This window comes from Oryzias melastigma, linkage group LG12 (assembly GCF_002922805.2).
Source record: "Oryzias melastigma strain HK-1 linkage group LG12, ASM292280v2, whole genome shotgun sequence".
In the NCBI taxonomy this organism is placed as follows: domain Eukaryota; kingdom Metazoa; phylum Chordata; class Actinopteri; order Beloniformes; family Adrianichthyidae; genus Oryzias; species Oryzias melastigma.
The window spans coordinates 5,678,281-5,703,937 of NC_050523.1; the positions used below are offsets into that span (position 1 = coordinate 5,678,281).

A 25,657-nucleotide genomic window follows, 5' to 3' on the forward strand; every position below is an offset into this window, starting at 1 on the left:
GATGTAAAAATTCTGAAATATTGGAAAAGTACACAACAGACAGCTGTTTATGTGTGTATAAAGAGCAACAATAAGAACTAGTATGTATGTAAACATTTCTGAGAAAGTTTCTGTTTAGTTTACTTGTTCAGATGTTTCCTGCTTACTTACCTGCAGGAGAACGGGATTGGCTTTCAATTTCTGTCTTATGCTCTCCATGGAGAATTTCAAACTATAGACAAAAAAATAAAAATAAAAATAAAAAAAAAAAAAGAATCACTTAATGGTTATATTTTTTACAAGAGGAGTTAAAAAGGAAAAGAGTGACTCACTCTGCTGCTGGTTTGTCCATCTTATTCAGGAAACAAACACAGGGGATGTTGTGCTTTTCTGCCTGTCTCCATACAGTCATGGTTTGAGCCTGATGGGGTGTTGTGTTACAGCCATTAAAACTATAAAATATTTTTTAAATATTCAAAAACAACCAAACAACTTCCTTTTTTCTAACCTCCACACCGGCAGACGCATCAAACACGGCGACAGCTCCATCCAGAACACGAAGCGCGCGCTCCACCTCCAGAGTGAAATCAACGTGTCCTACAATCACACAAACATCTCCGTCTGCTCCACCTTTTAATGTGATCCACACTCTGACAGACAGAGCATCTTACCTGGAGTGTCGATGAGGTTTATTCTGTGACTGTTCCAGTCGAAGGTGACTGCTGCTGACTGGATGGTGATGCCACGCTCCCTCTCCTGAGCCATAAAATCTGTGACTGTATCCCCGTCGTCAACATCTAACGGCAAAAAGAAAGAATAAACTAAGCTAAAGCTGTGAGAACAGTTAGAAGTAAATACAGAGCCGCGCATCGGCACCTCCTAAAGCCCTCGTGTAGCCAGAGTAGTAAAGCATCCTCTCTGTTGTGGTTGTTTTTCCTGCGTCAATGTGGGCCATGATGCCGATGTTTCTAATCCTGTGGGAATGAATCACAGCTCAGGACAAGCAACATACAAAAATGTATTGATTCATTTAGGAGCTAAACCTTACTTGGATATGTCAGGGCTGACCACAGCCCGCAGCGACTTAACATCATCTGTCACAACAGGATAAATAATTTAAAATCAGAGATTTTTACAACATCCTAATGCATGGTAACAAATTTTAAAAAGGTGATACGGGAAAAAAGATCTCAAATTTTCATAATAAGTAGAAAATGAACACAAATATAATTCCTTAAAACTCAAACATATCGATAGAAACAATATGATACAGGATCTGATCATAAACACAACGTACCTGGAAGAAATCCATAATGTCTCTTTATAAAGCTGACTTTACATCTGCAGCCCTGCCGCCCAGCGCTCACCAAACACCGTCCCTGTACATCAAATATAAGAATTTTTTCTCCTTTGTGCTTCCAGACTCAAATTACAGCTTTGAGATTTGTGGAAACACAGATTTAACAAACATTCATTTATTTTTTAAGATACAAAAAATAATAACGGTCATTCAAACCACCTACATAAACAAGATATGTATAAAATCCTGATTTATTATTATGCTTAAATTGTATGCTATTATTTTTGTTTACTTAGATGGCCAATATAAGACACATTTAATTGAAAATGTATTGGACAGAAAATATATTTAAAGTGATATCTTACCCATATCATACTGCTAGTTGTATGTAAAGCTGACAAGCTTCTCGACCTTTTCTTTGCAAAAGAAACTCCTTTCCTCCAAGCCTCAAAGCTCCAAAGATGTAGTGACAGCTTCAGATTTACACAGAGAAACTACGTTCGTTTGGTTGTTAAAAAACGCACAAACGATAAAACTTAAATAGAAAAGAAAAATCTTAGTTACGCACATGTTATACAAATAAAATATATCGTTAAAATACCCTTGAAAACAGAAACAGGCATGTAACTTGTTTGAGATGTGTACACAACCTAAATCATACCCTCTAGAAACATTCAACTGCCTTTTAAAGTTCCGGCTAAAATTTTAAAATTCTGCTTTATTTATCAAAAATCTAATATGATCTAAATCTTTTTTAAAATATACTATAATATTTAATATTGTTTTATACATAAATAATTGACAACAACTGGTCAAAGTCAATATATTTTTTTTTTCGGATTTTGATGTTTCCAGCAACGAACCGGATGTATGTTAATCACGTGGTCACGAACTTCCTCTAAACATCGGCCCGGGGGACAACAACACCGAAAACCCCCAGCCTGAAACGAAAAACACAAAATCATCGGTGCATTTTGTAACTGTAACGATATCCGGAATATTTACCATAAAACGTAACATCTCCAACGCAAAATGGTGAGAAGATTATTCCTTTAAATTGTGTTTGTAGTCATATTTAGGCGCCTAAGTGCGTTAGCATGTTATGCTAATGTTAGCTGCGTGAGGCAATGTCACGTGTCGCTTAATTTTTATAAGTTTTTCGGGTTTCTTGACATTATATATCTCACACATTACTAAATGTAATGATTTCAGTTCTGTATTCAATTATTCGGTAACTAATACTGTCTGGTTTGATGTATGCTAAATTGAAGCTACATCCGGGAGATTTTTAACGCACAGCTGTGCATTGAATTGATTTATAACACATCTTTATTTATTCTGGATACATTTAGCTAATCTGAAGAAAATTTGTGAATAAGTTGGTACATTGTGTTTTATAGTCCTACTTTAACGCATGTTACATATGATTTATTTCGAATCTAAAGCCAAATAATACACTCTAAATAGAAAATACTCAAAATTTAGTCACACTATTGCATATTAAACCTGTATGCAGATGTCAATGATCCTATGGAATTTCTATATTTTAAATTGAATACATTTAAAAAGTTTTGAATGTGTCACCTTATTCTATTGAAAGAAATTTGTAAAACTAGAAAAAAAAATAGAATTTTGAATATTAAAGTTGAATTGTTTTTCCGTCTGTAGCCTCAGAACGAACACATTGAGCTCCACCGCAAGCGGCATGGCTACCGCCTCGACCACCATGAAAGGAAAAGGAAGAAGGAGAGCAGAGAAGCTCACGAGCGCTCCCACAAAGCCAAGAAGCTGATCGGTTTGAAGGCCAAACTGTACCACAAGCAGAGACATGCAGAGAAGATCCAGATGAAGAAGACGTGAGTTATAGAGGAAAATGATGATAATTTTTTTGGTGTTGTACACAGAACTCAACACACATGAACCTTTCTTTATAGCATCAAAATGCACGAACAGAGGAAAACTAAGCAGAAGAATGACGACAAGACTCCAGAGGGAGCAGTTCCAGCCTACCTGCTGGACAGAGAGGGACAGTCCAGAGCAAAGGTCCTCTCCAACATGATCAAACAGAAGAGAAAGGAGAAGGCTGTAAGTAGAAACTCTACAGAGTTTATATTTTTAAACCACAAAAACCCAAATGTGATTTAATTTCTGTGACCTTTTTTTGTTGCAGGGTAAATGGGAGGTGCCTTTGCCGAAGGTGCGCGCTCAAGGAGAGACTGAAGTACTGAAAGTCATCAAAACAGGGAAGAGACAAAAGAAAGCGTGGAAGAGGATGGTCACAAAAGTGTGCTTTGTCGGCGATGGCTTCACGCGTAAACCTCCAAAGTATGAGCGCTTCATCAGACCCATGGTGAGAGCGAAGGAAGCTTCTACTTATGTCTCCCTTTAAATCAAAACTCCAAATAACCTGAAATGTGTCTCCTTTGTGGTTCTGTTAGGGTTTGCGCTTTAAAAAGGCTCACGTCACACATCCAGAGCTGAAAGCAACGTTCTGTCTGCCCATCCTCGGCGTGAAGAAGAACCCCTCCTCCCCCCTCTACACGTCTCTGGGCGTCATCACCAAAGGAACCGTGATAGAAGTCAATGTCAGTGAGCTGGGCCTGGTTACACAAGGAGGAAAGGTCATCTGGGGTGAGTTGGTAGTTCTGGTTCCGACTGCAAATGTGGTTAAATCCAACTTTGGTATTTATGTTTTGTTTGTGTTGCTTTCCAGGTAAATACGCCCAAGTAACAAACAACCCAGAGAACGACGGCTGCATCAACGCTGTTTTGCTTGTTTAAGACTCTCAGGTTGCTCGCTAACTGTGCCTGCCTACTCTTAATTTATGCTTAAGAGTATCAGATTACATCAAAGATGTTTTGGACTTCAGTTCTTGGACCGTTTGGAATATCAGAAAGGTTGCTGGGAGAATTTTCTGCAACGAGGAGAAGTTAAAAAGAGGTGTTGTTTCAAATAAAATGATTAAAACTAAACTTTTACATTGTTTTCTTGCATTGCTTGAACGATTATCCTTAAGTAGGTTGAAGAAAAAAATAATTTGACAGGTTTTAGATAAGACTGGGTAATGCTGTTTTATTAGACAAAAATTTAGAGCATAAAAAATATTCTTCTATAAAAGCTTACAATTCAGAGCTAAACTTTAAATCTATTTTATACATGCAATCATGCCATAAAGTCACACTCCTATCATCTTCTGATGTTTTCAAAGCGCTCCCAGTGATCTTAACTATGATTTTGACGTCTCTTTTTAGCCAAAATCTAAAAAAAAAGTTTTCTGGGACATAGTTTCTGTAGAGTGACAGGAGTTCATTAGAAATGCAACTTTAAGCTTAATTTTGTTAATATATGTGAGAAAAGTACCAAAAGAACACTATTTTCATCAGCGTGCATTTTTAACGTTGATTTCTGCAGATGCTGAGCAGAAAAATGTAAACATTCACTGGTTTATCTCCATATGTCTTGAAACTGTGTTCTTTTGAAGTTTTTCTTCAAAATAATTAAAAAATATATACTTTTCTTAAAAAAAACTGGATGTTCTGGACTAGTCCAGCCAATACAAAAACTGAAAAACTCCAAGATTAAAAAATGTGTTTTGATTAAGCTGTCAGGATTTAAAGGATTTTTCTCATTCAAAGTCAATATATCTAATTTACGTGCTCAAAATGTTTGTGTCAAAACTGTCGTTTTCTATTTAATCCACATTTTTCAACACACCTGTAAAATAAGCTAACTGAAGGAAAACTCCACACATTTTGTAAAAAAAGGGATTAACTTTTTTTATACCAAAATTTAAAGAGAATCAGTTATGATAAAAACTTTAATAATTTTATCTGTTTCGGTTTTTTGCAGGTCAGAATAAAATTGCAACTTCTAATAAAACCAGATTAATGATAAACCAGCAGCAAAACTTTCAGAAAGAGCATCAGAACTCCATATTGGATCAAATTTAAGAGTCATCTAATCAAATTTCCAATAGACTGCAAGATAATAATCCAATAAACAGAATAGTGGATTATTCTGAACATTATTCACTACCTTTTGCAGAATTTCAGTTTGTATTACACAATCATGCTGCCCTCATTTCTCCTCATGAATGTTCACAGCTGCATGAAGTAACAGCGGTTTTATCAATACACCTGACGTTGCACTTTGCACGCCGTTGATTTCCTGATAACTCACTTAACACTCATAACCTGCAAACTTCTGCAGTTTAATCCAACTCCAAACAAATAAAACTTCTTTTTTTATATTTATTTTTCTTTTTTGGTGGCATTTAAGGCAAAATCAGCTTTTTACAGAACATCTTGTTCGGAAAAAAACATCTGAATCTTCATGTGTTCACTTGTAAAAATGCAGATTTTTTAGCTAAAACAACATGACTTCATTTAAAAAACAATGTTTCTAAATAATTTTTTTAGCCAAATATCAGATATTCTTGAACTAATCCAACAGTAATCCCATCTCAGTTATATTTAAAAGTACAAATTAGCCCAACATTTGTTGTGTAGCTGAAAACCACATTTTTTTTTAAATCATCTACAATAATCATCGACTCTATAAAGCAGTTCTCACAACAGTATTTCACCTGAATTAAGGCAGAGATTTCAGGACTGAAAACATGGAGAGAACATTAGAGAACACAGACAGTGAAAGTGAACAAACCCTCTTCAAAGGAGTATAAAAGCAGACGAGAAGCGTCCTAATTGCTGACAAAGGTTTGCGTTTCAATCTTTTTAATTTTTCATGAGGCCGAGCTCATTTTCGGTTCCATACGAGACGCAACACCGTCCAGAGTTTGTCTGAAGGTCAGACGGGGACCTCCAGAGTCCTCTTCTGTTGGATCCACTTCCTGTCTTTAGCCTCTCGGCTGTCAGAGTCCTTTAAAAGTGCTTTCAGTGACTCAACACTGTCCATAAAAAAAAATAAATAAATCAGACGCTATGAGTAGTAGTCCAGTTTGCTCTCTATCGTTTTGCAGCCTTTGACGGAGAACACTCGCTCCGTTTTGGGGAAATAGACCAGATCTTTGGCGACCTGGTTTGCCACGTCCAGATCTGGCGGGCCTTCTCCCTCGCTGGCTCTGATCTTCATCTCAGCCATGGCGCACTGGACGACGTGTGAGTACTCCAGAGGGAGGAAGGGAACAAAGAAGTCCACCAGGTTCTTGTCGATCAAGCTTGTGCGAAAAAAGCCACCTAGAAGAAAAGGTCACAGAGGTCACTGAGGAGCTCCCGTCACAGATCTGACACCTGCAGATACGTCCACTCACTGTTTTCATTGTTGAAGATGGAAAGGGAGACGGACGTTTCCAGATCTTTCAGTTCAATCTCTTCTCGAGCTCGTCCTCCTCTCCAGAAGTCTAAAGCCGTCTCAACGATCCTCTCGCCTCCAGCGTTGCTGTATGAAAACAGTGGATTTAAGAGACTTCAAAACTCGCTTTTTCCCTTTTGGACGTGTCTTACAAAGCAGCTGCAGCAGTTAGAGCTCAGATATTTTAATAATAACGTTTTTCAAAACAGACACTAAAAGCCTCAAAAAGGTGACATCAAATTTTAATTTTTCTAGACACTAAAGTAACAGAGTAATAGGGTTCAGGGTTTTTTTGGGGCCAATTTGGAGTATTTGCCGATACCAAGTCTCTGATACTTTTGTAAGACTTAAATAAAAAAATAAAATAAAAAAAAACTAAATAAAAAGACCCAGGTTTTTCCTGTATTTTGCTTTCTTCACCTTCGTTTCTCATTTAAAACCTAAACACTCATGTAAAGTAGCTTGAACAAACAAGTAAAAATAGTCCAACAATTGACTAGTTGATCATTAATCATGTGAGAACATTTGGCGACTGTAGCTTTAGTGTTTTCAGAACTGTTGAACATATTTGATTATGTGATTCATATCTCAATTATGTCGTATTATGCAGAAAATTACAGCAACAAAATGTCAAGATCCGTTCATAGTAAGCTTAAAATCTATAGCACTGATCATAAAAATGAGAATAAAAGAAACATTTAATCCCGGATTAGGATGTAACATCCAATTCAAACAGAGTTTGAAACTACGTGATCAGGCCCGATTTCTGATCCCACGATCGGATCAGAGCAGTTTTACTCCTTTAAACTTCAGTTATTCTGTATTTGACCGACATTTTCTCCAGCATCAAATGTTTAGCGCTGCAGTTTTTTTATTTATTAACTCAATACTATTTTTCTTTTAATCTTTTAGAGTCTTGGTGGAAGAAATTTCCCCACTAAATAAGATATATATAAAAAAAATGTTTGTAAAATTATTATATTGAGAGGTGATGCTCCATAAAAACGAATTATTGATTCCCTTTCATATGATATTCACATTTTTCTCATTTTTTGACCCAGAAAGACTTAAAATCAACAAATAACGTTTTTTTTTTTTTTTTTTTTAGTTTTTGAATTTAGACTTGATGAAGAATTATTACATAAAAGGTTTTATACCTGAGAAAGATGAAGATCGATTTCCTGTAGGAAACTCCGTCCAGCTTGTCATAGTAGTCCAGGTACGGCTTAATACTGTCGATCAGGCCCGGATGCATCTTGTCCATCTCATCAAAGATGAACATGGAGCGCTCACAGTTGCTCACATTGCCTTTGATCCACTGCTGCAGCTGAGACTGAGAAGCAACAGCGGGTTCAGATTTGGTGCAGAACAGGACGTCACCCTCAAACCTCTGCTGTTCCATACCTTGTAGGTGGAGATGAGACTGGGATGTGGGAAGTGAAGCGTGGACGTGAAGACGTGGACAAACTTGCTGTTCATCCCCTCTTTGTAAATGTTTTCTGCGATCAGCTGGCTGACAAAGTTCTTCCCGGTACCGGTCCAGCCGTGGAGCGACAGAACCAGCGGCTTCTTGGGATTGTCGTTGCTCATGAATCCGCTCACAGCTCTCAGGATGATGCGAGACGCCAGGTGCTGCCCGAACAGTTTGCTATCCAGATCCGTCTTAAGGCCTGGAAGGTTCACAGGATAAAATCGGTACACCATCATGCAATATCCAAAACAGTTCTTAGAAAAAGAAAGAGGCCGCAAAGAGAATGGGTGAATAATAACTGTCTAAAATTTCTATTTAAAGAAATGAGTTTAGGCTGGTGAATCAAACCTACAGATGTAACTGAACCCAAAAGCAGCAGAATCCGCTCATTTCTACTTTGCATTAGGAAACAGAGCCTGACAAGAACCGACCTGATCTCTCAGGAATTGTGTTAAGGCAAAACCTGAACGCGTGACAGACAGAAAAACCTCAAAACGTGTCAAAGAAATGAAATGTTTCGGTTTCAAATTCAATGAGAAAACTAGCGGTTAGTCGGTTTGTTACTCCTATCGATGTAGCTTTAAATATTAAAAGCAGCAAACGCAATAAGTCAGCCCAAAAAAAAGTAGTTAACTGAAGGGGGAGACATGTTTTATCTAGTGTTTCTCTTCGTTGCTGGGTTTATAAAATTATGTAAACAAACAAGAACCAAATAACCGAAACTGCTGCAAAGACAGAAGTAGGCAAAGAAATGAAAGCTTAAAACGACCGTGCTTTTTCTTCATTAGCATTCACACTCACCTGTCGAGTTGTAAGTCAACCATCTGGAATCACAAGTCTCCCGTAAATAATTGTAAATCGTGCGTCCAAGAGCCGCTCCGACACTTACAACCACCGTTGTTGTCAAAGGATCAAACGCGTCCGCTAGCGGACCGGCTGTCAGCAGGGCGTTCAACACCCACAACATATGCGCTATTTTCATCTTAAAACGTATTAAAATGTAAGCAATACGAAACACGACTCGGCTACATGCGTATAGAAAGAAAAAAACAGCACAAAAACGGCTAACTAGCGTCTTCCTGTTCAACGGCAAACTTCCGGGTAGCTCGCGGAAATTTAAATAAAACCATCCAATGAGCAAGAGCTCTGTTCAAGCACACTAGATATACTTTTAAACAACAAAGATTGTCTTTTAAAAGTCAATGTTATTAAAACAAATTTTTATTTTGGAAGTATTTACAGTCATTAAAGTGTTTTTTCTTTTGTTTTTTTGTTTTATTTTTTGAACAAATAGTGTCTCTGCTAATCGTTATACGTGTTGCAAAAACGAAGCAGATCTCAAAGAGCTTTGTTCAAGACAACAAATGTTAGGAAAGTGATGCAAAATAGAGAAAATAGCAACAAATTCGTGTTGAATAAGACATTTTTAAAATTAAGAAATACACTAACCCAATTGTAGTTGATATTTTACAAATCCAAGTATAAAATGTTAGCTTTTTTTCTTGTTATGTATTTGTTTCCCAATTTAGCAGAGTTTAGCTAACATTTGCTTACACCTTTAGGCATTTTGACTATAATGTATGTCTGTGGATGCGTCTTATGTTTTGTGTATTACCAGTTTTGTTGAAACTTATCCACTCTGGTCGACAGCACTCGTGGAAGTAGTAGAAAATGTTCTGGTATCTCGCTAGAAACCCAGTAAGAGCCGCAGCCATGCCCACCGCTATGGTGGTGCTGATGGGTTCTATGGCGACGGTGACACCGGGGCAGACCAGAACCAAAAACAGCAGGAGATATCCCTTTTGGGGCTTCATTGTGCTGCTTCATGAAGCCCAGTTAGCCTTGAAAGCGGAACCAACCTGCAGCTAGCTCACGTCAGGCGGAGGAAGCTGGGGTTGTCATGGACATTACGTCAGCGTCCAAAGGTCTTTGCTTCCTTTTAAAATTATGTTTATGAATAAAGTTTTTTTTTAAAATAAATAAATACATTTATTTATTTATTTATTTATTTATCATCAAAGTTAAGTCGTTTATATTGTTCATACTTTTTATAAATAAAGTTTTTTGAAATGTCAAAGTCAAGTCGTTTGTATTGTTTATCAATAAAGTTTTTTAAAATGTCAACATCAAGTTGTTTGTATTGTTTATAAATAACGTTTTTCAAAATTGTCAACGTCGTTTAATAGTGAAATAAGTCGGAGAAATAAGTCACCGAAAAGAGAAAATAAACAAATACATAAATGAGGAAAAAAAGTATTAAAATTATGAGGGACAAAAACACCTTTCATCTTTAAAAAATTAAGCTCTAATTTTATGTAAGCACAATTATACATTTACTTTTTTTTAAAGCAAAGCAAATTATTTAATATAATTTTTTTATTTTATAGAAAAGTATACAATCACAGCAATGAACAACAATAATGCATTGGAACAGGGTTTTTACAAACACTCAAACTATAACTTGTACATATTGATCGTTTTTAATGCCTTTTTCTTAGTTGAGTCGCTGATATAATTATCACCATAAACGGTGGTCTTTACTTACTATATTTACATTTATAAATGTGATATTTTGCCATATGATCAATCAACAAATGTATTATAAATCTTATTTTAATTGCTTTCCAAAGAGACCATTTTAAAAATGAAAGAGAATCATGTTTTAAGATGAAGTCAATGGTAAAACAAATTCAGTGAGATTTCCTTGACTAAAAGTAATCTTTTTAAATATAGTACAAGTATACTTAGTCCATACTAAAAGTGAGGCTTTACACTTTAGGTATACAATATGTTTCATATCGTTGCTATAACCTTCATTGTAAAATGTTCCAATTTAGTCTGAATAAGAATTTACTTAAGCATACTTTCAACACAACACATACATGGTTTTTAGTAAATTTATGCTCCAGTAAACTTCATAAAACAAACTCCAAGTATACTAGTTTTTGCTAAAAGTTTTTGAGCCGAAGTCCATCCGTTTTCTCTGAAACATAAGTTAAACAAGAGATGTTTGATTGTTACAATTAAACATTTAAAGGCTAACTACAACATTTAAATATAACATAACACACAAAGAATATTAAAAAAAACAAAATACTTACAGTTTAAAGGGGCCCTACCATGAAAATTCAACTTTTCGAGGATTTAAGTGCATTTTACTGTTCATTCCTCTCTATAAAGAACCCCAAAACGGTTTTACGGTACTCTCACTCTATTTCCTTATCCAGTGATGATCAGCAAAAAACTATAATACTGTATACCTTCCAATTGTGTCGTGTTTTAAATAAATTCCAGCTCAAACAGATGGTTGAGGCATCACCTGCCTCACCTAATGTGTTTTTAAAGCACTTTTTTAGTGGATAAAAAGACTAAATGAGTCACAAACTGGCAACAAAGTAATCAGACAGATGGGGAGAGATAAGCAAATTATGTAATTTTAAAATAAAGTGTATTTTAAGATGATAAAAAGACAGAAGCAATACAGTGCATGCGTCAGCTGCAGCTACAGTGTGCGGTGCTGGGGAGGCGGAGCTACAGCTGCCTCAATGAGCGTATTTGAATGGGAAACTCGTAAATTCGCTGCTTTTATACTGAAGAAACATTGAAAATTCACACCAAAAAAGGTAATCATAGAAAGACACGCCTAAAAAAATAACATTTGATTTTTATTTTTGAATTTAAAAAGTATAATAATTGTATTTGATATATGCATTTATTAAGCTATATTTTGCTGGTGAGGCACAGGCTCACCTGCCCCCCCCGACTGCACATCATTGGATTCGTCTGTCAGATCTTTGTCTTTACCATCTTGCAAGTTTCTTAAACGTGACTCAACATTGCCCATAAAATTAGACATAGTATGAAGTAGTACTGCTTGGCGTATCCTTTTGCAGCCATTAACGGCAAAAACTCGCTCTGATTTGGGGAAATAGAGCAAATCACTGGCAATCTGGTTTGCTACATCCAGGTCCGGCGGGCCTTCACCCTCTCTGGCTCTGGTCTTCATCTCAGCCATAGCGCACTGGACGACATGCGGGTACTCCAGAGGGAGGAAGGGAACAAATACCGTCAACAGGCTCTTATAGATCAAAGTTGAGCGAAAAAAGTCACCTAGAAGAAAAGGTCACAGAGGTCACTGAGGAGCTCCTGTCACAGATCGTACATCTGCAGATACGTCCACTCACTTTTGTCGTTGAAGACGGAGCGGTAGAGAGATGTCTCAATGTCTTTCAGATCAATCTCTTCCCGAACTCGTCCTGCTTTCCAGAAATCTAAAGCCGTCTGAATGATGCTGTCTTCTCCAGCGGTGCTGTATACGTACAGTTTATTTAAATAATGTCAAAACATAAACCACACACAGACAAACTGAAAAGCTCTGTCCAGTTTGGACATTTCTTACAAAGCAGCTGCAGGAGTTAGATCTTAATAATTTAAATAACTGTTTTTCAAATAGTTACTAATGCTATTTTCAGAAATACAACAGCGCCCGCGAGATAGGGAGGCATCTGCAGAATCTTCAAGATTAGCTGCCCGATTTTTTTGAAAATTTTAGGCGTGGTCATGAATGTAGATGGCAACAGTCCGGAGGTAGTCAGTCATACACCTTTAGAGAATTGGACGACAGCTGGGCATCCAGAGTGGTCGCAGCAGTTCTGACTGGACAAAGTGTAAATGTAAAAATGCCAAATATCAAGTGCCATCGGCTGCCAGCCACCCGGTAGCCCGGGTCTTGTCCAACTGTGACTGCTCAAACATTTTCAGCGTAAATACATGCAGCGCACAAATCCAAATTTCAAACTATTTACATGGAGAATTATACTATTTAACTAATTTAAAAAAAGTTACAAGCTTAAACTGATCAAACAACTTCATCCTTCTTATTCAGATGTAAATATCACAAGAGTTCACAGTGCCCCTCAGGGAGCTTCTGTTTATGAAGACACATGAAACATTAGAGCAGGAGAGTCAAACTCAATCACACAGGGGCCAAAATTAAAAACACACCTTAGGTCAAACATGAGAAACATTTATTGAAGACTAAAACTAAATTTTAAAAATTGTAAATTTTCAACATAATTATGAACTAGATTTATGGCATTATCTACAATAATGTTAGTGTGAATTCTGTAAGCTGAATGTGCTGAAGATGCTAGTGCTGATAGCTGAAGCTGCTGAAATTGATAGCGAAAAGTGCTGAAGCTGAAAATGCTAAAATAGGCGCTAAATGCCAAATTATCCTAAAAAAAAAAAAAAAAAAAATTAGGTTAGGCAAAACAGCGAGCATGAAGCTGAAATATTAGCTAAACTCCAAAATAGCCTATAAAATCTTAGTAAATGCCAAAATATTCCAAAAAGCTAGCAGAATGCCAATTTTTAAAACTTTAAAACAGTAACTTTTTAACATAAATATGAATCGTAAAAAGACAGGAATATTATTTCAGAATAAATCAACTTAAACTTTAAATAACTTTCAATATTTTACCCTCCATAAAATATATTTTGTCAAAATTATACAAGTTAGAAATGAGCGCAAGATAAGTACGGGCCATTAATAATAATAGAATACTGTAAAATGACCTGGAGGGCCGGATAGAATTACCCGGAGGGCCGGATCAGGCCCCCGGGCCTTGACTTTGACATGTGCATTAGAGGGAATAGTGGCCCAGAGGTTCATGATGCCGGGATCACCAGATTGTCATTTAGTCATCACCGGGTCCAACAGCCCTCGTTGAGTGCCTGTGCTGCTACCGTTAGATTCCTAACAATCTGACAGTTGGACGGCAGCACAGGGGCAGGGAGGTGGCTGCAGGGTGGCAGTCAAAAATCAGACAATTTTGGGGACTTTGGAGACCTTCTCATCAGTCAATTATCATGCCGCTGCCTTCACCCGCCTGTCACCGGACTTCCACCACACGACCTCCAAATTGACCCGGACGGCCAATGCCCAATGTCACAGAATTGTCTAGTCCCTATTCTTTTCTGTATAAAAAACCTAAAATCAATTTATGTTTTACAGTTTTCCTAATTTAAACATCAGTTACTCTACATTAGACGCCACAAGCATCATATGAATGTTTCATGCAACAGCTTATCAAATCCATGCTAGTTAATGTTTAGTATTTAGACTCTTAATACGGGAATTTTGTCCACAAGATAAAAAAAAAGAAATATTTATCGTACATTATGATGTACCATGAAAATGAAATATTATCCATTTCTCTTGACATGAAATGTATCTTACAGTCATTTTCAGACCAAGAAAGATTAATGTTTTCAAGAACTTTTTAAACTAAATTCAACTAATAAAGTTTTTCAATTGTATTTCTTTTTAATCTAAGCACATAAACGTGATGATATATTTAAATAAACTCCCACAACATAATGTCTGAGCTTTTAGTTTGTATACCTGAGGAAGATGAAAATCGATTTCCTGAAGGAAACTCCGCCCAGCTCATCATAGCCGTCCAGGTACGGCCTGATGCTGTCGATCAGGCCCGGATGCATCTTGTCCATCTGGTCAAAGATGAACATGGAGCGCTCAAAGTTGCTCACGCTGCTTTTGATCCTCTGCTGCAGATAAGACTGCAGATAAGAAGCAGCAGCAGGTTCAGATGTTGTGAAGAACAGGACGTCCCGCTCAAACCTCTGCTGTTCCATACCTTATAGGTGGAGATTTGAATTCGACGCGGGAAGTGACGGTAAGGGCTGAAGACGTGGACACTCTTGCTGTTCATCCCCTCTGTGTAAATGTTTTTTGCGATCAGCTGGCTGACAAGGTTCTTCCCGGTGCCGGGCGGGCCATGGAGCGACAGAACCAGCGGCTTCTCAGGGTTGTTGTTGCTCATGAATTCGACCACAGCTCTCAGGATGATGCGAGACGCCAGATGTTGTCCGAACAGTTTGTTATCCAGATCCGTCTTAAGACGTGGAAGGTTCACTGGAGAAAATCAAGACGTCTGCAAATTTTTGACTTGACCACATTTTTCCAAACATCTAATTCTATACAATTTTAGCTAAAGTGCAACAACTGCTTTACTTGTCATTTATATGATTATTTTTACAACATAAAACCCCTGAAACCTCTTAGAAAATCCATGAAAACAAAGTTTAGGTCTGAGACATCAAATGTCTCTGACTGTACCCATCATCATGAGAAGTTTGTTACACAATCTCCTCCTAAGTAGCAACAACTTAATGGCCGCAGATCGAGAAGGCGCCACAAGAAGGAAAACAAACTTTCACAAAAAGATTGTTGGATAGTTCTGATATGTTTCAAGAGTATAATGAGTGAAAAAAAGAACCCTTGTTTCCCATACAGAGAGAACAAGTATACATTTAGCATTTAAGTGTGTATTCTAGCTCTTAAGTTCAATACATTTGTTATTTACGTTTCATTTAACAATTTAATTTACTTTTTTACATGTGACAGGTGATAAAGACTTGGTTAAAGTTTTACTTTTATTCGGCAAAAGATGGGAAATGTACTATTGCAAGAAACAAATTGTGCTTGTGATGAAGTGATGTGTGTGTTCTGAAAAACAGCTTTTTTTATTTTAAATTTGAGTTCATGTGTACTGTCACAATCATCAGCGCTCCATCCAACACATTTTATTTTAATGGGGTGACGATTGGGATGTAACACCAGATGATTGGGAAGATGGATGGTCCTCCAAATACAATAATCACCATTATAATCCTGTTATGGAAGAATTTAAAGAGAGTAACCATCTCTAATTGATACTTAGGGAGTTCAGAACCCAGGAAGAAAAGAATTCTCATGGCCCAAACTTAACTATACGGCAAAATCCAGAATTGACTACTTGCTCATAGTTGAGAAGCTTGATACATTTGCCCCTGAAATCTGACTGTAATTGAAAAAAAACGTTTAAATCCAAATAATAAGAGAAGTCAAATGATTGAAAATAAAAATTACAGATTATACTAACCTTAACATCTCAGTTTACTCTCCAATTGACTCAAACATCTTTTTAAACTAAATTTCATGACTGTAAAGACATGTGCGCTTTAGAAGAACTAAATACTGCTGATAAGATGCTTCCCACAGATAAAAAGCCTGATGAGCTCACATCTAACTTTTATAAAGATAAAATAATCAATTTGCGACCAATCACACTCCTCAGTACTGATTACAAAATACTTTCTGGATCTATTGCAGCAAAAAAAAAAAAAAAAAAATGTTTAAAATTATAGATAACACTCAGTCTCTTTTTTAGGAGGATCTATCCACAATAACAGTTGGTTGGTTATGGATTCTGTCAACTATAGCTACAAACTGTCAATTAATGATTTCATACTATTTCTCTATTTTTATAAGATCTCAGTTGAGTACTTCTTCATTTTAAATATTTTAAAACAGTTTAGATTTGGTCCCAAAAATGATTGACCCCAACTGATAGATTATATACAGGCATTAATACTAGAGCTGGGTTGATAAAAATCAATGAATCGATTGGAATCGATGAACACTTATCAGATCAATAATTGCTCCATAAAAATAGACATCGATTTATCACATAAAGCTAACGTCCGCTATAGCTTGATGCTAATGTTTAATGGAATTTCCCGTAGAACAGCTAATGCTAATGCCCAGTCGACCTAAACATGCATTGCTGACTAAATTAAAATCTTTATAAACTCACAGGCATACATTTTCAAAACTATTTTAAGAAATATTTTTTAAGTAACCATTTGTGATCTAAAACTCAATTTTTGGTTCATTCTTTGCTTATTCTTCTTGAAAAAAGTGTACAACTTTAGCTCGAGCTCCACCTAGTGGCCAAACTGAAACACCCTCAAAGAGAAGCAGAACAATGTTTACAATGTTAATGATCAGAGCTTCTCCTTTAAAGAATCCATGTAACGCTGTATGCTATTAACAATCTCATTATCGTGCTAGTAATTTTTACATCATGTGAACTGCATCAAATTAATATAAATGTATTCAAAACGTATAGTAGATAATTGATGTATTTTTAAACAAGTGTATTCAACAATTAAATTCACAATTAAATTAAATCTAATTGAATTGAGTGGAAAAAAAGAAAAAAAAATCAGAACTGAATTGATCCAGGCTCTGGTGATTTTAATCAAATTCTGGAAATTATTATCGATACCCAGCCCTAATTATTCCAAATTATTAGTAGCGGTACCTGCAAGATTTAAAGCCAGGCATTAGACAAGGATGTAACTGCACTTTCTTACTGTTCATTCTATTATTAATTATGATTGAAATAATGGTATAATGGATTAAAATATCTTGGAAAAACATCTAGTAATAAAGCAGTTTGCAGATGATACAACTTTATTTTTTAATATGGATATATAATTCCTAAAGATTAAACTTTAGTGCTGAATTCTCTAAACCCTCTGGTTTGAAATTGAACATTGATGAATGTGTACTATTTATATTAGAGTCTATCAAGAACATTACTGTTAAAAACAAGTCAAATCTTTATATCGTCAAACATAAAGATACTCGAGAGACAGAAAATGTTGACTGACTGACAGAAATTACAGAAAAACAGAGCTTGTGTTTCAAAAACCGGTATTACCTGTATTGTCGAAACTTTTGCCCATCTCTTCATTTCTGATGTTGAAAGTGTTCAGGTGGCTCGGTAAATACCCGGCTAGAAACCCCGCAGCCAAGCACACTGCTGAGGCGATACTGACGGACTCTATGGCGCCTGTCCCACCAGAGCCGACCAGAACCCAAAGCAGCAGGACGTGTCCCTTCTTCAGCCCCATCTTAGAGATGAAAGAGACCGCAGAGAGTTATCAGGCACGTGCTCAAGCGCCCGCCCCTTTTGTTCGGAGGCTCAAAGTGTCCTTTTGTTTCATGTTCATGTGTGATCGTCTAGTTAATTCACCAATAGCATCTAACAACTTATAATAATTCAGAAACATAGAAGATAAATTCAGAAGTTATGATGACCACGCCCCTTCCTGTCCACACCTGGCATCCCCTCCTCACATGCCCCGCCCACCTCTTCACTTGCTGAATCATTATGGAGCACTGTCCACCATTCCACCATTTGATCACGGGCGCGTGACCACGGTGTCAGCTGTCGCCGCGCGCGGCGCGAGTACGGCGGCTAAATGTTGTGTTTGTGTTTCAGGTGAGCAGGTAGAGGATGTTTAGGCTACTACTTTTATATTTATTAGTTTTATTTGAGTTATCTCTAGGTTATATTATTGTGCTGACGTGTGAGGAGAAGATGTCGATAGAGAGGAAAAGGAGCCGAATGAGGCTAAAATCAGTCAGTTATTAAAGTGGTTTAGATTTATAAAGTTTTTTTTTTATTTAATTTTTATTAAACTCTTCAAGAAACAATGTTGTGTTTTTCCATTAATATTTTTAATGTTAACTTGTTTTGAAATGTATATTAGTTTTAGTTCTATGGAGAGAAAATAGACTCACCTTGATTTGTGCATGCATAAGTCTTGACTTGTGTGTAACTTTGGATTTGTGCGTGCATAATTCTTGATTTGTACAATACATTCTTGTCATACAATACATTTTGTGCATAAGTAAAAAAATTACGAAATAAAAAAAAATGCGGTCTTACTCTGCTGATTACCGCTTCATCTTTAGGGCAGGAAAAGGGTGTCGGTCAGCTCTTTTTTTCTGACTTCTGACATGGATATAGAAGGTTCCTCCTCTGCTCCTCGATCAGCAACATTTATGACATGAAGCGCCAATTTGAAAGTTTTCTCCTTAACAACTGTGCCATTACCAGCTATAAAGATGACTCTTATACAAAGAAATACAAACACATTTCCAAAACATTTTATTTAATTCACAAACAGCAGATCGAATAGCTATTTAAAACACATTTTTGCATTACCTCAAAAAAGTGTTTTCATAACAATATTGCACAAATAGGTCAAAGTTGAAATAGTTTTGCAAATATGTTTGTTCGGAACAAAAAGTACTGAATGTATGGTATATCATACCTACAGAAACAGGGTTGGATATGTCAGAACAAAATACCATAAATGTTTTGAAGCTCTTCAACCATTAACATAAAAAAATTAAATAAAATAAGCGAGTGTGGGGTGAGGGAACATCTAATTAACAGAAGCTTGGAAGGTAGTTAGTGTGAACCCTAGCCCTGTTTTTCATTGCTAGGCTCAGTAATCGGAGGCTCGTACCTCACATAGATCCACTAGATTACCAAAAATATTGGCTCACCCATCCAGAATCAGGTGTCCTAATCACTTGTCCTGGCCACAGGTGTATAAAATCAAACACTCAGATATGTAGACTGTTTTTACAAACATTGTTGAAAGAATGGGCTGCTTTCAGGAGCTCAGTCATAGAACGCCACCTGTGCAACAAATCCAGACGTGAAATGACTTAAATATTCCACAATCAATTGTCAGTTCTACCAGAACAAAATGAATGAATTTAGGAACAACAGCAACTCAGCCACCAAGTGGTCGGCCACGTAAACTGATAGAGAGGGGTCAGTGGAGAAGCTCATAATGCAAAGAGGACGCCAACCTTCTGAACAGTGAAATGCGATGTTGTTGCTGTTAGTGCGTCCTTAAAATTTTAAGGTTGAAAAAGCAGCAAAACAAGCCCTCAGGGACAACTTTATGGTCAAAGAAGCGAAGAAGGAAGAGGAGGAAAAAGTCGACTCGAGGCAGAGGTTTGTCTGGTTTATTTACATTCAATTGATTGGAAATTCACAAACACACCTCAATCACGTTTCGAAATCACGTTTCGCCAAGGGCGCCACCCTCAACCCTCTGACAGATTATGGCGTTGGTCTCAGAACTTTGTTGGGTTGACTTACTGGTCTCTTCAACATGGAGCCAGCCCAGGTAGGTGCGGCTGGCCCTTCAACAACTATACCTCTTTTTTATGCGTTGTTCATAAAGTCTAATGGAGAAAATGCTCAAGTCAAGATTGGGGAGTGGAGATATCAAGTTGAATGCATGTTAAATTTCCAGCCTCTTATAGATTCTAAGAATGCTGACATTCTGTTGAGCTTGCCTGAGGGCAAGACCAGGGAAATATTTACTTTGGAGAAACCAGTTAGAGACACTCCTGAGAACATCCTGTTTCTGTGCTCAGAACTCGTCTTTTTTTTTCTTTTTTAACTTGCCCTATCCAACAGCTAAGCAAACAGATAGAAGCTGAAGGCCTTTTGTGTTGGACAGATTTTACTTTACAATAGGGGTTATCTATCTATCTATCTATCTATCTATCTATCTATCTATCTATCTATCTATCTATCTATCTATCTATCTATCTATCTATCTATCTAGAGGCAGAAGCGCTAGCCACTGCACTACTGTTCTGGATGGATCTCATTAAACGGTAGAAATAAGGTAGGGAGAAGCATCTCCAGCGTTAAAGGTCTAGAGATTTATGATGGATATAGGAAAAACGACTCAACAAGACTCAACAAAACTCTCCAACTTTCACACCAGAAATTTAAGGCGGATATTAAGGATTTTCTGGCCCCAAAAGATCTCCAATGAAATCCTATTGTCCCATTGCAACCAAGAAGACATGTCAACAATTATCTTCAAAAGACGCTGGACATGGATAGGACACGTACTGAGGAGTGAAGAAAACACAATCATAAAAACAGAACTACACTGGACACCAAATGGAAAAAGAAAAAGAGGACAGCCCAAAATCACCTGGCGCCAAACAGTAGAGGCTGAGCTAAAAGAATTTGGATACACCTCGGGAACAATCTACACCTTGTCCCATGACCGTCAGAATTGGAAAGATTTTGTTGCTGCCCTAAGCATCTCAAGGCGTAAAGGGCAGTAAGTAGTAAGTAGGAAAAACACAATACTTGATCATCAGTTAAATACTTCTTTTTTTGACCACAACAAGAGTACTTTTCGACTGAAAGGTAGGGGAGGGGTGAATTTCCAAACAATTGAATGTAAATAAAACAGAAAAAGACAGTTTTTCCTCCTCTTCCTTCCTTTTTGACCTTAAAGCTGGCCTTGAGGACTTGTTTTGCTCTTGTTCCATTGTCAAAGTTTTAAAGAACCACTAACAGTGACAGCACCCCGCGCCACACAGCACAGGACAGTTATTGATTATGTCAATCTTTTGAGTTATTTTATTTGTGTTTTTAATTATTACCCTTTTTCCTTTTTACAGAAAAAAGTGGTGCGTCAAACTGTTTGAAAAAAACCCTAAAACATTAATATATAGCCTAATCATTGCAATTTGGCACCCCCTTCAGCAGATGGCACCCTAGGCAGCTGCCTAGGTGGCCTATGTCTAGGGCCGGACCTGCATGTGAGTCCTCTTCTGTCAGATTCACTCCCTGTCTTTAGCCTCTTGGCTGTCAGAGTCTTTGCTTCCAGTGATTAAACACTGCCCACAAGATTCATTACTTGTGTAGTATTCCAGTTTACTATCTATCGTTTTGCAGCCTTTGCTGGAGAAAACTTGCTCTGTTTTGGGGAAATCGAGCACATCTGTGGTGATCTGGTCTATCACATCCATGTCCAGCAGGCCTTTACGCTTGTTGGCTCTGGTCTTCATTTTAGCCGTGATGCACTGGACGACATGCGAGTACTCCAGAGGGAGGAAGGGAACAAAGAAGTCCACTAGGTTATTTTTGATCAAGCTTGTGTGAAAAAAGCCACCTAGAAGAAAAGGTCACAGAGGTCACTGAGGAGCTCCTGTCACAGATCCAAGTTCCAACACCTGCGGATACGTCCACTCACTGTTTACGTTGTTGAAGATGGAGACGGAGAGAGCTTTTTCAATGTCTCTCAGATCAATCTCTTCTCGAGCTCGCCCTGCTCTCCAGAAATCTAAAGCTGTCTCAACGATGATGCTGCCTCCAGCGTTGCTGTACAAAACAATTGATTCATGAGATTTTGGTTCTTTCTTTACACAATGTGTGCTTAAGTGCACTTAGTGCGCCGCTGTTTTGCCAGTCAAGAAAAGGAGAAGGTTTTCCCTTGAACATTTGGGTCTTTGATCCGTGTGCATTGATGATTTAAATAGTTTTCTTTGGGCAAGTTGTTGGTTATTTACTCTCTGTTAAATGAGTAATGTGCTGCTAGATGAGCGCTAATTAGCTCATGACTAGCATAGAGCCCACATATGAGCATGCACAGACCCAGGGCTGCATGGTGGCTTATAGGCGAAATGTAACACCAAGTGGTAAGTAGGGGTACTACACCTCTACTGGACACAAAGGGGGCAGTTTGTTTCCCTCTTCTTGACAATAGCAGGAGGAGGGAGGATGGTGGAGTATGATCCCTTTGGATGTGACTGTGAATTGGAGATGTGACTGTTCTGGTGGAGGCTGATATAGTGCACTATATAGTTATTAGGGGGGAATTTGGACATAACCATAGTTTGTATTTTGGCAGAAACCACACATCCATGTACCCCAAGTTAATTAATTGTACTCTCTACGAACTTTAAGTTTAGTGAGAACCTTAAGTTTGGATTACAGTGTGTTCCAAATCAACCCTGAGTCTCTGTCCTTCATTATTGCCATTTCACACAACAATTGAAAGACGGTTTAACAGCCTCATCCTGCTATTAAAGTGGAGTTATGGCTGACAATCCCAGGTTTAAACTCTCACTTCTCGTAGATGTGTCAACAGACTCAGAAATATTACGTCAAACTTTTGCTAACCCTAGAGTGGCAGAAGAAAAAGTTTTCATCTTTTCTTATAACAAACCTGAAATTAATTTAAATCTAAGTTATGGTAATTTTTGAGCCAGAAAAATTTGTTTTTTTAATTAGCATTTTTTTTAATCAGGGCAGATAAAATTACCCAGACTTGATGATATATTCAAATAAATCTCACAACATAATATCTGTGCTTTCAGAGGTTTATACCTTAGAAAGATGAAGATTGATTTCCTGTAGGAAACTCCGTCCACCTTGTCATAGTAGTCCAGGAACGGCTTAATGCTGTCGATCAGGCCCGGATGCATCTTTTCCATCTCATCAAAGATGAACATGGAGCGCTCACAGTTGCTCACGCTGCTTTTGATCCACTGCTGCAGCTGAGACTGAGAAGCAACAGCGGGTTCAGATTTGGGCCCAAACAGGACGTCACCCTCAAACCTCTGCTGTTCCATACCTTGTAGGTGGAGATGAGACTGGAATGTGGGAAGTGAAGCGTGGCTATGAAGACGTGGACAAACTTGCTGTTCATCCCCTCTGTGTAAATGTTTTCTGCGATCAGCTGGCTGACAAAGTTCTTCCCGGTGCCAGTCGAGCCGTGGAGCGACAGAACCAGCGGCTTCTTGGGATTGTCGTTGCTCATGAATCCGCTCACAGCTTTCAGGATGATGCGAGACGCCAGGTGCTGCCCGAATAGTTTGTTTTCCAGATCCGTCTTAAGGCCTGGAAGGTTCCCAGGACAAAATCACTACGTCTGCCAAATTGACTCAAATAAAAAAGACTACATTTTTCAAAATATCCGATTCTGTAGGTAGTTTAGATTGCATATAATTTGAGCTATTGTGCGATAACTGCTACATTTGCCAATTATGTGATTTTTTTTTTTACATAAAAAATAACCCTGAAATTTCTTTGAAAGTCCATGAAAACAAAACTTGCCTGAAACATTAAATGTTTCTGAATGTAACCTGCATCTCATAAGAATTTTATTTTACAATCTGCTCTAAATATCAACAAGTTGAAGGATGTAATGGTTAAATTATTGAATAAAAAGGAAAAAAAAAACATTGTTTTGTTGTAAATATGTCTCAAAACTCTTTTTTATTCCATCTCAAACAGTTTTCAAAACATAATCTGTAGCATAATTTGGGGCTTTAAATTTGCACGATACTTTTCTGACTTTTTCTTATTCAAACAAAACTGAGCAGCCTCTCAAACATCAACTTTTCATCTTTTGAAGAAACTAAACAGATCAAACATCAACAAATACTAGGGTGTAACAATTCATTTTAAAAACGATTCAAATCGTATCATAATTTGTGTTTGCTGATCCAATTCGAGGTTGATATTAGTTCATTTGAATGATCCAATTCCAATGGATTCACTGACTCAAAACTACGGTGGCTGAGACCCGCCATTGCAGAAAAAAAGAAATTGTGCACAGAGAAACTCTGCAAATAAAAATAAATGCTGCTGCAAATTTAAAAAAAAAAGTATTACCATTTTTGTTGAAACTTATCCACGCTGGGTAACAGTACTCTGGGAAAAAAGAGACAATTTTCTTGTAGCTTGGTAAAAACCTAGTTAGAGACCCCCCAGTCGTGGCCTCCGCTGAAGCGATAGTGATGGGCTCTATGGGGCCCATAACATCGGGGCAGACCAGAACCCAAAGCAGCAGGACGTGTCCCCTCTTCAGCCTCATTGTAGAGACGTTATGCTGAAGCCGGCGCCGGGCGGATCAACAAGTCTGACTTCATACTCGACATTTGGATCTTTTAAAGTAGGAGTGTCACTGGTGACGTATAGCACACTTGCTTCAACTTTAAAACATTTTTTCTAATGTGCAAAATGCAGCATTAGAACACAGAACAATAACAGTGAGAATACCAGGTGATGGGCGGCACATTCATTACATATCGTACATTACAAGAAGTTAAAAACAGACTGCGTTCATACATCTTTTTTTGTTTGTGCTATTAGAAATGATGGATAAGGAAGATTTTATTTCTTTAACTGCAACCAGGGAGAAAAGCTGTGATGAAGTAAATTTTGATTTGTGAATTTGACATTTACAAATAAGCAGATTAACTGCCAGTTGCAAATTATATGTTCAAATTTCGTCCAAAATTTTGAGTCAGCACTGCAATTTATGAAATGGGTAAGCTATAAAAGTTTCACAATGTCACACAGTAGTATTATTTAATACTGTATAGTTATTGCAAGGGTGCAACCCCCCCCCCATCCACTATAAAAAACAAACAAAAAAAAACCGCCCCTGCTGAAAAACAAAGACAAATAATGCCAACCTGCAGACTTTCCTACAGGTATTGTTCCAGTGCTTCACCTTCCAGAGGAGACCGGGGTAGGTGTGGTCTTTGGGGTCCTGAGACCAAATAAATATGAGGACCCTTACAAAACAACAAGATATTTCTCAATATACGGAGAACGTTATATTTACAGTGTATTCCATATGTGGAAGCAATATTTATCAGTATATTGAAATATATTGAAATACTTCAACTATTACTTTTTTCTTATATTGAAATATAGTGATCCATATATTGCTCTACATACTGAAATATGCTATATAATCATATATTATATATATATATATATATATATATATATATTATTTTTTTGACCATCCATATATTGAAATCTATTCAAGAATATATGGGTACATTACTGACATATATTACTTAATATATTGGCAATATATCTACATATAAATCCAGTATATTGCAATATATTTTTGTTTCATAAGGAGAGAGAGTCTGCACAGCCATTGAAAACACAAAATAATAGTAGGATCTCATAAATCAGGGAAACATTCAGAGATGTACTGGTTCAGCAGGTATCTTATGTTTGCTCTCAACCACTTAAGAAAACAGATGTCTATCAGAACCAGATAAGATAGAACTCTGAACTTCCTCTTAGACCTG

At 37.3% G+C, this 25,657-nt stretch overlaps 5 protein-coding genes across 8 annotated transcripts in view; 1 reads left to right on the top strand and 4 right to left on the bottom strand.

Annotated features, from left to right (window-relative positions):
• gfm2 (GTP dependent ribosome recycling factor mitochondrial 2) overlaps positions 1 to 1,950 on the bottom strand; it is a 9,158-nt gene extending 7,208 nt beyond the window's left edge. The window contains exons 1-8 of one of the 2 annotated variants that reach the window (XM_024299764.2): positions 1,645 to 1,950; positions 1,277 to 1,358; positions 1,028 to 1,073; positions 856 to 953; positions 651 to 776; positions 488 to 576; positions 312 to 400; positions 151 to 211 (exon numbers count right to left, since the gene is read on the bottom strand). In XM_024299764.2, coding sequence (XP_024155532.1) covers positions 151 to 211; positions 312 to 400; positions 488 to 576; positions 651 to 776; positions 856 to 953; positions 1,028 to 1,073; positions 1,277 to 1,358; positions 1,645 to 1,653 — 600 coding nt within the window. In that variant the 5' untranslated portion in view covers positions 1,654 to 1,950. The remainder of the gene's footprint in view (positions 1 to 150; positions 212 to 311; positions 401 to 487; positions 577 to 650; positions 777 to 855; positions 954 to 1,027; positions 1,074 to 1,276; positions 1,359 to 1,644) is intronic. The other variant, XM_036214589.1, reaches the window with a different exon arrangement.
• A 206-nt stretch (positions 1,951 to 2,156) lies between these two features.
• nsa2 (NSA2 ribosome biogenesis homolog (S. cerevisiae)) lies at positions 2,157 to 4,252 on the top strand. Its single transcript, XM_024299773.1, has 6 exons — positions 2,157 to 2,314; positions 2,948 to 3,135; positions 3,214 to 3,364; positions 3,450 to 3,629; positions 3,718 to 3,910; positions 3,993 to 4,252. The coding sequence occupies exons 1-6, from the start codon at positions 2,312 to 2,314 to the stop codon at positions 4,058 to 4,060; spliced, it is 783 nt and encodes a 260-aa protein (XP_024155541.1). The 5' UTR covers positions 2,157 to 2,311; the 3' UTR covers positions 4,061 to 4,252.
• Positions 4,253 to 5,809: 1,557 nt separating this feature from the next.
• tor1 (torsin family 1) lies at positions 5,810 to 9,970 on the bottom strand. Of its 2 annotated transcripts, none has more exons than XM_024299770.2 (5): positions 9,677 to 9,970; positions 7,995 to 8,260; positions 7,748 to 7,923; positions 6,550 to 6,677; positions 5,810 to 6,475 (listed from the first exon to the last, which is right to left on the bottom strand). In XM_024299770.2, the coding sequence occupies exons 1-5, from the start codon at positions 9,873 to 9,875 to the stop codon at positions 6,219 to 6,221; spliced, it is 1,026 nt and encodes a 341-aa protein (XP_024155538.1). In that variant the 5' UTR covers positions 9,876 to 9,970; the 3' UTR covers positions 5,810 to 6,218. The 2 variants fall into 2 exon arrangements, with proteins under 2 accessions (XP_024155538.1, XP_024155539.1); XM_024299771.2 differs by lacking the exon at positions 9,677 to 9,970 and adding an exon at positions 8,863 to 9,170.
• A 382-nt stretch (positions 9,971 to 10,352) lies between these two features.
• Positions 10,353 to 18,099, bottom strand: LOC112163399 (torsin-1A). 2 transcript variants are annotated; one of them, XM_024299767.2, is made up of 5 exons: positions 17,634 to 18,094; positions 14,721 to 14,998; positions 14,468 to 14,643; positions 12,246 to 12,370; positions 10,353 to 12,171 (listed from the first exon to the last, which is right to left on the bottom strand). In XM_024299767.2, the coding sequence occupies exons 1-5, from the start codon at positions 17,824 to 17,826 to the stop codon at positions 11,777 to 11,779; spliced, it is 1,167 nt and encodes a 388-aa protein (XP_024155535.1). In that variant the 5' UTR covers positions 17,827 to 18,094; the 3' UTR covers positions 10,353 to 11,776. The 2 variants fall into 2 exon arrangements, with proteins under 2 accessions (XP_024155535.1, XP_036070483.1); XM_036214590.1 differs by having other exon boundaries at positions 11,922 to 12,100; positions 17,634 to 18,099.
• A 3,148-nt stretch (positions 18,100 to 21,247) lies between these two features.
• LOC112163400 (torsin-1A) lies at positions 21,248 to 24,445 on the bottom strand. Its single transcript, XM_024299769.2, has 5 exons — positions 24,216 to 24,445; positions 23,173 to 23,438; positions 22,926 to 23,101; positions 21,790 to 21,917; positions 21,248 to 21,708 (listed from the first exon to the last, which is right to left on the bottom strand). Exons 1-5 carry the CDS (start codon positions 24,415 to 24,417, stop codon positions 21,377 to 21,379), a joined length of 1,104 nt encoding a protein of 367 aa, XP_024155537.1. The 5' UTR covers positions 24,418 to 24,445; the 3' UTR covers positions 21,248 to 21,376.
• Positions 24,446 to 25,657: the final 1,212 nt, after the last annotated feature.